General features: G+C 49.2%; 1 protein-coding gene across 1 annotated transcript in view; it reads right to left on the reverse strand.

Moving 5' to 3' along the window:
• Window positions 1-12990, reverse strand: part of KIAA1755 (KIAA1755 ortholog) — a 48054-nt gene that overhangs the window by 13133 nt on the left and 21931 nt on the right. The window contains exons 5-7 of the mRNA XM_019017456.4: window positions 5305-5428; window positions 2243-2336; window positions 1248-1334 (exon numbers count right to left, since the gene is read on the reverse strand). Of these exons, the coding sequence (XP_018873001.3) occupies window positions 1248-1334; window positions 2243-2336; window positions 5305-5428 (305 nt within the window). The remainder of the gene's footprint in view (window positions 1-1247; window positions 1335-2242; window positions 2337-5304; window positions 5429-12990) is intronic.

The raw sequence follows: 12990 nt of genomic DNA on the forward strand, positions 1-12990 counted from the left end.
AAGTTGCTTGGCACGCAACCAATCTTCTCTGGAAACTCTGACAAATCAAAATTCAGAACCAGACCCTGGTTAGGGAATGGCAAATAAACAGCACTCATACTGCCACTCTCCTAGCTTGTGCCCAAGGCAGACATCATTAATCAATCATAGCACTCGTTCCCTCTGAGCTTGGCTCTTTCCCAGTACAGCTCTCCAGGCAATCATACAAACTGATGGAAGCTGGCCCTTGTGATGAAACTTCTTTGTAATCTTTGCACAGTTCCCTGAGGAGCCAAGAGCTGTTTCCTTCTTGGGGCTGGTGAGAAAAGTCACTAAATCCCAACAGTGTCCTCTAAGACATGGAAGAACTAGGTGACTGCTTCTGCCAGGCAGAGAAATTTGAGGTTTATGCTGGGAATAGCTCCACATACCTAGGCTTGGGATTTGGTGGATTCTGTGGTTTTTTTGGACCCACCTGATATTCCTGCTACTCAAAGTGTGGTCCATGGGCCAGCAGCACCGGCATCACCTAGGACATGTTGGAAATTCAGAGTCCCAGGACCCACCCAGAACTACTCAATCAGAACCTGCACATTAATGTATTTCCCCAAGAGATCAGTAAGCACATTAAAGTTGGAACAGCACATCTCCAGCCCACAATCTGCCTCCTCACTAACCAGGAGGAAGGAGAGTTTTAAAATCACATCCCGAAGCAGGACAGAGGACTGACTGCCCATACTCATTACTGTGGTGTATGGCACTAATTAAAGGGAGCTGCAGGGCTCTTTCCTGCAAAGTCCCGCTTCAACTCCACATCTGTATTAATTAGGGCGAGAAATACAGGAAGAGCAGGTGTGACCGCAGTGTGAAAAAGGCACTGGAGTCAGGTGACTCCAGCTCTGCGTCTAGCTTGCTGTGTGGCCTTAGGCTTCAGTTTCCCCCTCTGAAAACAAAGGGAGGAGGGATGGACCAGATGAAGCTTTTCAAATAGGTTCTATGCCATGTGCAATTCTCGATCATGTGGCAGCACCCACCAGGAGTTGCTAGGATTGCCAGAGAGATATCATTCTGTGACAGATTTGACAATGCCTGCCACGGATCTATACTGGGGAGTGGTAGCGCTTAGGCCTTGTATTTATTGCCTTACACTAGATTACTTCCAGGCCTCTTCTAGCTCATGAATTCTGCAGTTCTCCCTCTCCTTAACCCCAGCTCAGCTCGAGCCCAACAACTCCCCTCCTCAACCGTCAACCCTGAGTCCCCCTCACCTGGACGTCAGGTAATGTCTGCAGCTGGAGAGCCGCCTCCTTCTCCCCCAGGAAGAGAATAGCCCGGATAGAGGCTGGGACCTGAGCCTGTCAAAGACAACCACTGCAGAGTTGCTCTGCCCAAGGCTTCATGAAGCCTCACACACCTTGATTTCCCCCTTCGTCCCTTGTAAGATGCAGGCAAACGGGTCACAAGGACAGAGTGGGGTCCCTCCATGACCGGAATCTTTGTGTGATATGTTTGGACTGTGAATCATTGGTTAGAAGTCATGAGAGCAGCAGGTTCAAGTCGTGTTGCAAATCTTTCCAGATGACCCACCCCTCTGGGCCCCAGTTTGCCCACCTACAAAGCGAAGGAGGTCAGACCATAAGGTAAGCAGATGCAGAACCTCCATTGACTCTGCTGCCCATAATTGCTGGATAGGAATCTCTTCTCTCCTCCCTTCTCAGCTCATGAGCTTTATGTGATCTAAGTCTGAGCCAATCAGTGTGTTGCATTCACCCCCAGGCCACAGGGTTGGGTGTGGAGGGACTCCTGAATCCACTGTAACTGAGACACAAAGAAATTTTTGCTGAGACCTCTAGGAAAATAATCTCTTACTCTTTCCTAATGGATTTAAATTAGAGACCATGTGAAGTCAGAGCTGCTGGGAGCCATCCGGCCACCAAGGGGCACGGGGTGCCAAGCGGGGTGGCTTGGCATCCTCCAAAGAGAACGGGGCCAGAAATGGAGAGAGAGGAACCAGGTTCTAATGATAATATCTGAGCCCTTGGATCAAGCCATACTTGAAGCTGGACTTGGCTCCTGGACTGTCCAGTGACATGAACCAATGAGCTTCAAGCTTGTTAGGGCTGAGTTTTCTGTTGGCTGCAGTAAAAGTCCCTGCCTGAGAGTCCTGGTCCCAGCCCTAAGCACCCCTGGACTCTATGAATGTCAGGAGGCCCCTGGTGGCTCCCAGGACTTACTAGGCTAAGGCTCTCCACCTCCCACTCACCTGGGTGGCCTGCAGGGCGCTGACCAGACTAGGCTGTGGGGGCTGTCTCCTGGCGTCAATCAGGACCGCCAGCCCTTTGGCTTTATCTTCAGGCCTGTGGGTGGTAAACGGAATTGACAGTCTTGTTGGATGGCCTCGGACAGGGGGCAGGACCTAGTGGAAGGTGAGGGAACCTGGCTGCTAGAAACCTTGATTTACTGGTGAACTCTTCATCCTGTAAGACCAAGTTCCAATGCCCCTTCCAGGAAGCCCTCCATGGTTCTTCTCCAGGCAGAGCCTTTTGCTTCCTCTTTGGTGCTCCTGCAATACCTCATACAGCCCTCGTTTATAGCCCTACTATTCCTAACTCTAGCAACTAACCCAGGTACAGGAGGCAAGTCACTTGGGACTCACCCACTTTTTTGTGTAGGCAGAATCCTTATTTTGTTCAAGAATCCAACTCCCTCCAAAAAGCCAAGTTCCCCCAGAGCCTGGCTTCTGATTGGTTGAGGTCAACAGTAGTGACGTAATTCCTCTGGCCAGTGATTGGTTTAGATGGGGGAGGGTCATGTGACATTTCTGGCCAATGATATGTGAGGGAAAGTTTTCCGGGGAAAGAGGCTTCTGGGAAAGACATTCCCTCCTTTAAAAAGTTCTTAACAAAGAGATATGAGGCAGAGACATACAATGATACATTTCCTTAACAGATAAAACATTTTAAATGGGAATTTCTGTTGATTGCAGTCAAAACGCCCTCCCTGGTTCAGCCACATTGCACTGAGCTTACAGTGGGCCACTTTTCAGTGACTATCTTAGGATTTTCCAAACTGGCACAATTTTCAAGACTTGTTAAAATACAGATTTCTCACCCTACTCTCCCATCCCCACCCCTCTAGCCATCTGGCCAGTGGGTACAGGGTGGCCAGGGAATCTGTGTGGTTCCAAGCACCCTCGGCCAGTCTAATGATCAGGCAGGATTGAAAAATAGCCCCCAACTGCCCTCAAGCCTTCCAACCACTCAGTGCACAGACAAAACCTGAGGTGGCCCAGTGGGAGGGTAGAGCTGTGGCGCTGCCATTAGTACCTTGTGGTCTGGGCAAGTTATTTCATCTCCCTGAGTCAATTTAATAATGATAGTACCGGCCTTATGGGCTGTAGTGAGGACTGATGAATTCATTCTTGTAAAGCACTCAGTGACTGCACAGAGTAAATGGGATGTAAATATTTGCTATGATTATCCTAGAAGGGGAAACTGAGGCACAGAAAGGCCCAGTGGCAGACAGTGACAGGAGGCTCTGGGAGGTGACTTCAAGTCTCTGACCTTATGTCCTTGCCTCCCTCTGGCGATGCCCATGCTGGACAGTGATTTGTTTCCAGACCTGTCTCTGCTACCAACCTGGGGGCCCTTAAAAGTCAGGGCCCGGTGTGAGGAGCCTCTCTCCCTAGCACCATGTAGCATGAAGCCAAGCCCAGAGCAGGGGCCCAGCCTATGTTCATTCAGAGCACAAGTGGAGAAGACCAGCCCAGCACACAAACACCTGGTGTGCACTGAACTCCACAGTTTACATCCTCTACACCCCCTCATCCCTGCCACTTGTGCCCAGCTTGGTCCTTAGAGCCCTCTTGGTCATGCCCTTTATTCAGGCGAGCCTTGGGGAGGGGAGATTATTGCCCTATGGTTGCATAGCCAGTCGGTGGGATCCCAGAGCTCTGTCTACCACGCTAGTCACTTTCCACCACAGAAAAAGGGGGTCCCATCTCCCACTCAGTCCAGAAAAGCCACTCCACCTTGGACAAGAAGAAAAAAAAGTTAGTGACCAGCAGGTGGCAGTGATGGCTCCAGTGGGGTGGGATGCATGAAGATAGTTCCAGAGGGTTCCATCACCTTCCACCCCTTACCCCCAACAGCAGACCTCTAGGTTGAGTTGGGGCTTATTAGCCAGTCCTGAGCAGCATCCCCTCTAAGAGTGCCCTGGCTAGGGGCTGGGTCCCAGAGGAAAAGAGGGCGCCTCTTCCCCAGCCAGTCCATTAAGTCTGAATGGTGGCAGGGGTAGGAGTGTTAGGAGGAGCATTAGAAATCAGCCTGAGTCCACTCATCATTCATTCACTCACTCACTCACTGACTCACCCGCTCACCCACTCATTCTTTCACTGTCTCATTCATTCATTTACTCATTCACCCCTTTCCTTTGTTTATTCAAATATTTATAATTCAGATGACAGCTCAATTATCACCTCCTCAGGGAAGCCTTCCCCGATTTCCCAATTGAAATTAACATCCCCTATTCTTCTTACTCTACAACAATGGTTCTTAAAGGGTAGTCCCAGGCCCAGCACCTGTTATCACCAGGAAATTTGTTACAAATGCAGATTTTCAGGTCCCACCCACCTTCATCAACTGAATCAGAAAATCTGGGGGATGGGCCCCTGCAATCTGTTTTAACAGCCCACCAGGTGATTCAAATGCACCTTCAAATTTGAAAACCGGCCAGGCACGGTGGCTCACGCCTGTAATCTCAGCACTTTGGGAGGCCGAGGTGGGTGGATCACCTGAGGTCGGGAGCTCAAGACCAGCCTGACCAACATGGAAAAATGTGGTCTCTACTAAAAATACAAAATTAGCCAGGTGTGGTGGTGCATGCCTGTAATCCCAGCTACTTGGGAGGCTGAGGCAGGAGAATCGCTTGAACCCGGGAGGCGGAGATTGCAGTGAGCTGAGATTGCATTGTTGCACTCCAGTCTGGGCAACAAGAGTGAAACTCCATTTCAAAAAAAAAAAAAAAAAATGAAAACCACTGGTCTACAAACATCACTCTTTTCTTCATCACACTGACACTCCTGAAAGTTTCTTGGCCATGGTTTGTTTCTTGCACTCTGTCCATCTCTCCCACCAGCCTGACAACCCCCCGATGGCAGGGACTGAGGCTGTTTTGCTTTCCCCCAGCATCTGTCTGGGGACTGGCTCTGTGAACAGACGACTGGATGGAAGGATATGGTGCCTCTCCACTCAGTGTCTGGTCCAGGGCTCTGGGCCCAGAGGGTTGAGGTGGGGATGGAGCAGTCAGGGTGGCCCAGATCCTTACCTGGGGATGGTACACAGGTAGGAGAGTAGCTTGGTGACCTCTGAAACTGTGCACCATGGTGCCTCCCAGGCCCCCTCTGTAGTTGACACCAGAAGCAGGGGCCGCCCGGCCCTGTCCCGGCCACCTGGAGGACAGAGGGCACATGTGAGCAGTGAGAACTTTGGGGGGGCCCTCTAGGGACCTCTCCTGTGGCCTGCAGACCTTTGGCCATAATGGTTCCTTTGCCTGGAACACCCTTTCTCTCCTTCTCCTTCTGTGAACTCTGACTTCTACTTATCCTTCAAGACCCAGCTCAAACACCACTTCATGAGAAAAGTCTTCCCTGAATCTCCTCTGTGCAGAGCACTCCCTCTGTATAAGGTATGTGGGCAGGCAAAGCTCATGGCATGAACTCTGGGGTCACACAGAAAGGGGTCAAGTCTCTGCTCTGCAGTGACTCACTGTGTGTCTGTGGGCAAGTCAGTGCACCTCTGAGCTTCAATTTCCTCATCTGTTAAACGGGAGAATAATATGCTGAGCTTATTAGGTTATTTCGAGGATGAAATCAGACAGCTCCTGAGAAGCACTTAATACACAGCAAGAGCTCAGTGAATGATTGAGTTGCTCAATCATTGGTCGTTACAATGATCACTGTCTCTGTTCTCGTCTCCAGTCCAAGGGGTGGTGAGCGTGCAGCCCTGTGGCCACCAGCACTATTTCTTCTTGCAGACTTTCAACCCTGGGTTTCCGACAGGCTATTTCCTGTTCCAGGAATCTGGGCTGTGTGCCTCACTCTCCCCACAGGAGTCATGAGGCTGAGGCTCCGGGAGCCAGTACAGCCCATCCTCATGGGGAGGAAAGGGGAGGGCAAGTACAGCAGCAGGGAAAGAGGCTCGGGCCTCGGGAAACCATGCCTGTCTCGCAGCCTGGACTCAGAGCCCTGCACTTCAGTCACCTCACTCCAGGATGCCCTGCAATGACCACCAGCCACTCCACATGGGCACCACCCTCTGCAGCATGCAAAACCCTTCACAGCTCACGAAGCCTTGGACAAACCTAACCACCTTCACAAGTGCCGCCTCACAGGGGTCCAACCACCTGGAACATTCTTTCACATATGTCTTAAAATCTGACATAATTTTTACAATAAAAAAAAAATTTGTGGCCGGGCACGGTGGCTCACGCCTGTAATCCCAGCACTCTGGGAGGCCAAGGCGGGTGGATCACGAGGTCAGGAGATCGACACCATCCTGGCTAACATGGTGAAACCCCGTCTCTACTAAAAAATACAAAAAAAATTAGCCAGGCATGGTGGCGGGCTCCTGTAGTCCCAGCTACTTGGGAGGCTGAGGCATGAGAATGGCGTGAACCTGGGAGATGGAGCTTGCAGTGAGCCGAGATCTCGCCACTGCACTCCAGCTTGGGCGACAGAGTGAGACTCTGTCTCAGAAAAAAAAATTTTGTGTGTATGTAAATGTGTATACATATATATCAATGTTATCCTCTTGATATTATGGATTTGATCTTTTTCCTACTATTCACTTACAAATTTCAAAAGTAAAGACATTTTGTTGGGGATAAGAGGGGAGACTTGAACAGAAACTGGAAATTGACTAGTATGAGGACATTATTTTTCATTTTGTTAGGGGGCCGGGTGCAGTGGCTCATGCCTGTGATCCCAGCACTTTGGGAGACCAAGGTAGGAGAATGGCTTGAGCTCGGGAGTTCGAGACCAGCCTGGGCAACATAGGAAGACCTTGTCTTTACTAAAAATTAAATAAATAATTATCCAGGAGTGGTGGTGTGTGCCTGCAGTCCTAGCTGCTCAGGAGGCTGAGGTGGGAGAATTGCTTGAGCCGGGAAGGTTGAGGCTGCAAGAACCATAATTGTTTCACTGCACTCCAGCCTGGGTGACAAAGTGAGACTTTGTCTCAAAAGAAAATTTTTTTTACCTGTTAAGTGTACTAATGGTATTGTGATTATTAGGGAACACACTGAAGTATTTAGGGGATAGAATATGAAGATTTGTAATATTTTTATAAATACTTCAGAAACAAATAGATGAAGCATGACAAAATGTTAAGATTTATTAAATCTGGGTAATAGGTACATGGGTATTCATACTATTCTGTCTACTTTTCTATAGGTTTGAAATTTTTCAAATATTAAAGTCCAAAAGGTGAAGTCATTAAACCACGAAAAAAATGCACAACTTGTGAAGGTGGAAGTGCGGGTACAGGTCCCTCCAAAATCCTATCGCAGCTGTTTGTTGGGTCCCTTGGGTCAGGAAATGCTACATCACATACCTGGGTCCATTTTGCTGATGAGGAAACTGGGGTGGGGAAGCAGCTTCCCAGTCCCCCACAGGCCCAGGTCCCCAAACTCTCTACAAGGGTAGAGACCATGCCTGATTCACCCCTTGAATTAGGGGTGCCTTTGTCTGCTATAAACCTGAGGCCTGGAGCTCAACTGCAGCTCTGATGGTGCTGCACTCCCCTGCTCTATAACCTTCTATGGCTCCTTATGGCCTTGAAGAGAAACTGCAAGCTTCTGGACCTGGCACTGAAGTGTCTCAGGCTCTGCACACTCTTCCATCCTCATTTCATACACTAGGTGTTAGGGCGAAGCTGTGTCCCCTGCCCCTCCAAATTTATACGTGGAAGTCTTAACTCCCAGTACATCAGCACGTGACTGTATTTGGAGATAGGGTGTTTAAAGAAGTAATTCAGTTAAAATGAGATTACTGTGGGCCCTAATAGAATATGGCCAGTGTCCTTACAAGAAGAAATTTGGACACAGAGGGAAGAGCCCATGAAGATACAGGAAGAAGATGGGCATTTGCAAGCCAAGGAGAGAGGCCACAGAAGGAAACAACCCTGCCAACACCTTGATCTTGGACTTCCAGCCTCCAGACCTATGAGAAAATGAATCTCTGTTGCTTAAGCCACCCACGTTATGGCAGTCCTGGGACACTAATATACTAAGTCACCCCTTGCCACCAATGACAGATGATACCACCCAGCTTTGTTCACCCTATTCCTTCTGCCAGGTATGCCCTTCTGTCCTATCTCTATCTGGTGAAATCCCCCTCATCGCTCAAAGACTAGCCAAGATGCCACCTCTTCCTGGAAGACCTCCTTACTGCCTTCCCTCTTTAGAAGCTCTTCCCCAGTCCCAGGTTCCCAAAGCAAATGTAGGCCTCTGTGAGATCCTGCAAGACTGAGAGCCCTTACGGGTGCGCACTGGGTCAAACTCATTGTTGCATCCCTGTGCTCAGCACAAGGCTGGATAATCAATGTCTGTGATTGATTCATGAAGGAATGGAGGGTTAGAGCAATACCTCTCAAACTTTGATGGGCCTGGGGATCTTGTTAGAATGCAGATGCCAGTTCAGCAGGCCTGAGATTCTGCCTCTCCCCCTAGCTCCAAGGTCACGCTGATGTAGGTAGTCCCCAGACCACACTTTGAGCAGCAAAGGGTTCACACACTCAGGACATTCCACACTGGGACACAGTGGTCATACAATTAGTTCACATGTCTGGTTCCCCACACTGCCTGGAACAGGGCCCTGCACACACCCAGTGCCAGCTGAGTTGATTACAGCAAGGGGCAGTTGTCCACCTGATTTGTCTTCAGCTGGGCCAAGGAGACCCTTTTGCCCCAAATGTTATCCTCACCTACCAGCTGGCGCCAGAAATACCATCATTAGCATCTCAGAACTGTGGCTTGAAGCTGTGCTGTTCACAGATATTGGGAGCCTCAGGTGAAAATGAGGATGGCAAAATGAGGGTGGTGGGTAAGTCGGGGTTGCCCAAAGTTGCTGAAAAATGTGTTGCATCTGCCAGCAGCATGAAGAGTCACTCCAAGTTTGGGGAGGGAGGAATGGTAAGTAATTGAATTTGCAAGCAATTAAAAGCATTTTTTTCATATCAAAATGAGTGTGAATGTTTTCTATTTATGGATATTTAAAATGTATAGAAATTTTAAAGGCAAAAAGGATTTCAAAGATCTATATGGAGCAACTGAGAGCTCAGGGTGAGGTCTCAATCTCAGGGGCTCTGTTCATTCTCTTCTGCATTAGGGATTTTCCAGTGAAAAGACAGGGAAGCCCTCTCCTAAGGCTTTGTGCCTGTGGCCCCAAAGATGTCCATGCCCTAATCCCCAGAACCTTGAATATGTTACCTTACATGGCAAAAGAGACATTGCAGATGTGATGAAGGGCAGGACCTTGAGGTGGGGAGATTATCCTGGATCATCCAATCTAATCATAGGAATCCTTAAAAGCAGAGAAATTATCCTGGCTTTGGTAGGAGCAAGGTGCCAAGATGGATGGAGGGTGAGGGAGATGCAACATTGCTGGCTTTGTGGATGGAGGAAGGGGCCACAAGCCAAGGAAAGTAGTGGTCTCTAGAAGCTGGAAAAGGCAAGGAAATGGAGTCTCCCTTAGAGCCTCCAGGAAAGAATGCAGCTCTGCAGACACCTGGATGTAGCCTAGCGAGATCCATGTTGAGCTTCTAACATACAGAGCGATCAGATAATACATTTGTGTTGTTTTACGTCACTAATTTGTAATAACTTGTTATGGTCACAATGGGAAACACAGTGCCTATTAAACAAAACCCCATCCCCAGCATGGGAGCAGACATTCACACCTGCATGTTGATCAGTTTCTTTCCTGAGAACAGATCTTTATGAAAACTTTACGGGGAGACCTGCTTCACAGGGCTGGCTTGGAGCAGATCTAGATCTTGAAGCACAGGCTCTGGGGGCTGTTTGCCCTATAAGGAAACTCCAACAGAGGCCGGTGTGGACGCAGAGACACCAGCGAGGAGACCACTGCAGCAGGCAAGAGACCACGCTGGTTTGGACTTGGGTGGGGTGAAGTCAACAGATTCTGAACACAATTTAATGGGAGAGTTGACAGTTAACAAATTGAATGTGGGGTGTAAGAGAAAGAGCAATCAAGGATGATGTGGTCATCTTTTACTGCCATGAGGAAAGACTGGAAGGTTGGGAAGTGTGGGGTGAGGGGATGTGAAGTCAGGAGTCCATATTTGGACATGCTAAGTTAGAGATGTCTGTGAGACCTCCACGCAGAGACATCAAGTAGTAAACAGCTGGATGGATAAGTCTGGAGTTCATGGCCAGGGCCCAGGCTGGAAAAATCAGTGTCGGGGTTGTCAGCCTGGAGAGAGCATTTACAGAAAATATTCCACTTCCAGGATGAGATCGCCTAGGAAGTGAGTGTGGATGGAGAGGAGAAAGGGACCAAGGACTGGGCTTTGGGGGCCCTCCAGGATTTACAGCTTGTGGAGATGAGGAGACAGGAAAGGAGGCTGCAAAATTGTGGCCAGTGAGGTGAGAGGAGGACTGGGTGACTGAAGATCTAATGGCAAGTGAAGAAAGCCTTTCAACAGGAGGAAGTGGCCATCCATGCCAAATGCTGCGGAAGGGCCTAGGGTGATGAGGACTGAGAATTGACCCCGGATCTAGAAACATGGAACGCAATGACGACCTCGACAAGACGTGTCTCAGTGGCACAGTGGGGAAGGGATTCTGATTAGAGTGAGTGGAAGAGAGAAGGTGTGGAAACAGGGAACACAGACAACTGCTTTGTGGAGTTTTAATGTAAAAGGGTGAGGGTGGGAACACGGGGGCCTAGAATAGCTCATTTCAAGCTGGGCAATATTGCAGCGTGTTCTCATCCTGATGGGAATGGCCCAGAGCCAAAGAGGGAAGATGATCCTGTAGGAAGGAGAAGAGAATCTTGTTGGAGGGATGTCTTTGAGGAGGTAAAGAGGAACAGAGCACTGGTTCAGGGTCAGCCTCAGGCACATGGACAATTCATCCATACTAGAATGCTGAGCCTGTGGATACAGATGCCAGCAGGTGGGTGAATGACCTTCCTTCTGGTCTGACTGAGTAAGCAGAAGCAATTCATAGACTTCCTTCCAATTGCTTCTGCTTACTCAGTCAGACCAGAAGGAAGGTCATCAGCTGAGATTTAAGTTGGGGAAGGTGGTGTTGAAGGTCAAAGGAGAGAGAAGGTGTGAAGTCATCACACAGGACTGTGGGGGAGTCATTCAGGACTCTGGAGGTGAAGTAGGATCCACTAGCACCATTGGGACCCCCAGAGGTCAGTGGTCAGGAATCCAACACAATTAGCCTGCACAATTGTGTGGATTTTTCCAGCTTCGTTCAGCTTGAGGGTGCAGGTGGAGAGTTGGATCTCACGGAGGTTGGGATTTATCTGGGTAAGTGTGAAGGTGGAAGAGGAAAGCAAGCGAGTGAGTGTTTGAAAGGAAGTGATTACAATGTGAGCCTGGAATCTAAGCTAGGAAGAAGGGATGTGAGGATGTGACAGAAGGTGGGGGAGACATAATGATGGGGAAGGGATGTGGTGGAGGGTGGGGGAGATACGATGATGGGGAAGGGATGTGGTGGAGAGTGGGGGACATATGATGATGGGGAAGGGATGTGGTGGACGGTGGGGAGACACGCTGGAAAAGGGGAGTGAAAAGGTGGTTGAACCAATAGGTTCAAGGTTTTGGGAGGCCTGAAGATGATGAAACTTGGGGCAGTGGGTGACCTGGAAAGAGAAGCAGTGGTAAAGGAGAGGGAGCCTTAACACGCAAACCAGGCGGGGAGAAGTTGGTTACGGGGGATGCGATGGGGGCAGTCATGTGGGGAACGAGGACAAGATCACTAGAGAAGAGCAGCACAAAAAACGGACAGAAGGAGCACGCATGTGGACGTTGCTCATTCACACAGCAAATGCTTTTTGCACACATACTACACATCAGGCATGTGCGAGCTAACAGTGCATGTTGCAACCCCCAAGAATTACAACAAGAGTAACTGAGGGAAGAGTGACAGTGAGCCAGGTCCTATCTGCCTATTCTCCTCCTCTCGAGGAGGCCCAGAGAGGGCAGTGACTTCTCCAAGGGCACACAGGGAGCTAATGATAGAGTTAGAACTAAAACAAAGGTCATCTTCCTCCCACAGCAGAGCCTTCCATGGACAAAATCTGAGCCCTTGGCCCATGATGGCCCTAAGAGGATCATGAGATCCTTTGTGTACAATTAATATGGAACAAACAGCAGGAGCTTCAGCAAAGATGACCAGGAAAAGGACAGATTAAGGTCTCCTGGGAGCTGCAAAAAGACAGGGCAGTGCCCAAGGTCCTGGAGAGATATAGAAGTCTGTGAAGTAAAATAGTATTTCAGGACAATCAGTCTCCAGAAAGCACTGTGGTTCTCTTGCCTCTGGACCTTTGCACATGCTGTTCCCTTTGTCTGGAACGCTGTTCCCAACTCTTCACCTGGATAATTCCTACTCATACCATAGGACTGGGCTTTACGTTGCTTCCTCCGGGAAGTCATCCTTGACCTCTACTACCCTAAGCCTGAACCAGGGGACTCATCTGTGCTCCCACAGCCCCCTGTCCTTCCCAACTGTCACACTTTGTTTACACTGGGTTTCAATAATCTGTTGCGATAACCTGTTGGCTTTTCCCCACCACTAGAATATAGGTTTCCTGATAGCAGAGAACACATCAGACTTGTTCTCTTATGAATCGCCAGTGCTAAGCCCAGGAACCGGTTAATGTCTGTTACAACAATGGGGAAATATTAAATACGAGTGATAAGACCTTCTGTATTGGATGCTGCTAGTACCCCAAACCCAGATCCCCTCAGCAGGCAGAGA

Source organism: Gorilla gorilla, chromosome 21, assembly GCF_029281585.2.
Source record: "Gorilla gorilla gorilla isolate KB3781 chromosome 21, NHGRI_mGorGor1-v2.1_pri, whole genome shotgun sequence".
NCBI lineage: Eukaryota > Metazoa > Chordata > Mammalia > Primates > Hominidae > Gorilla > Gorilla gorilla.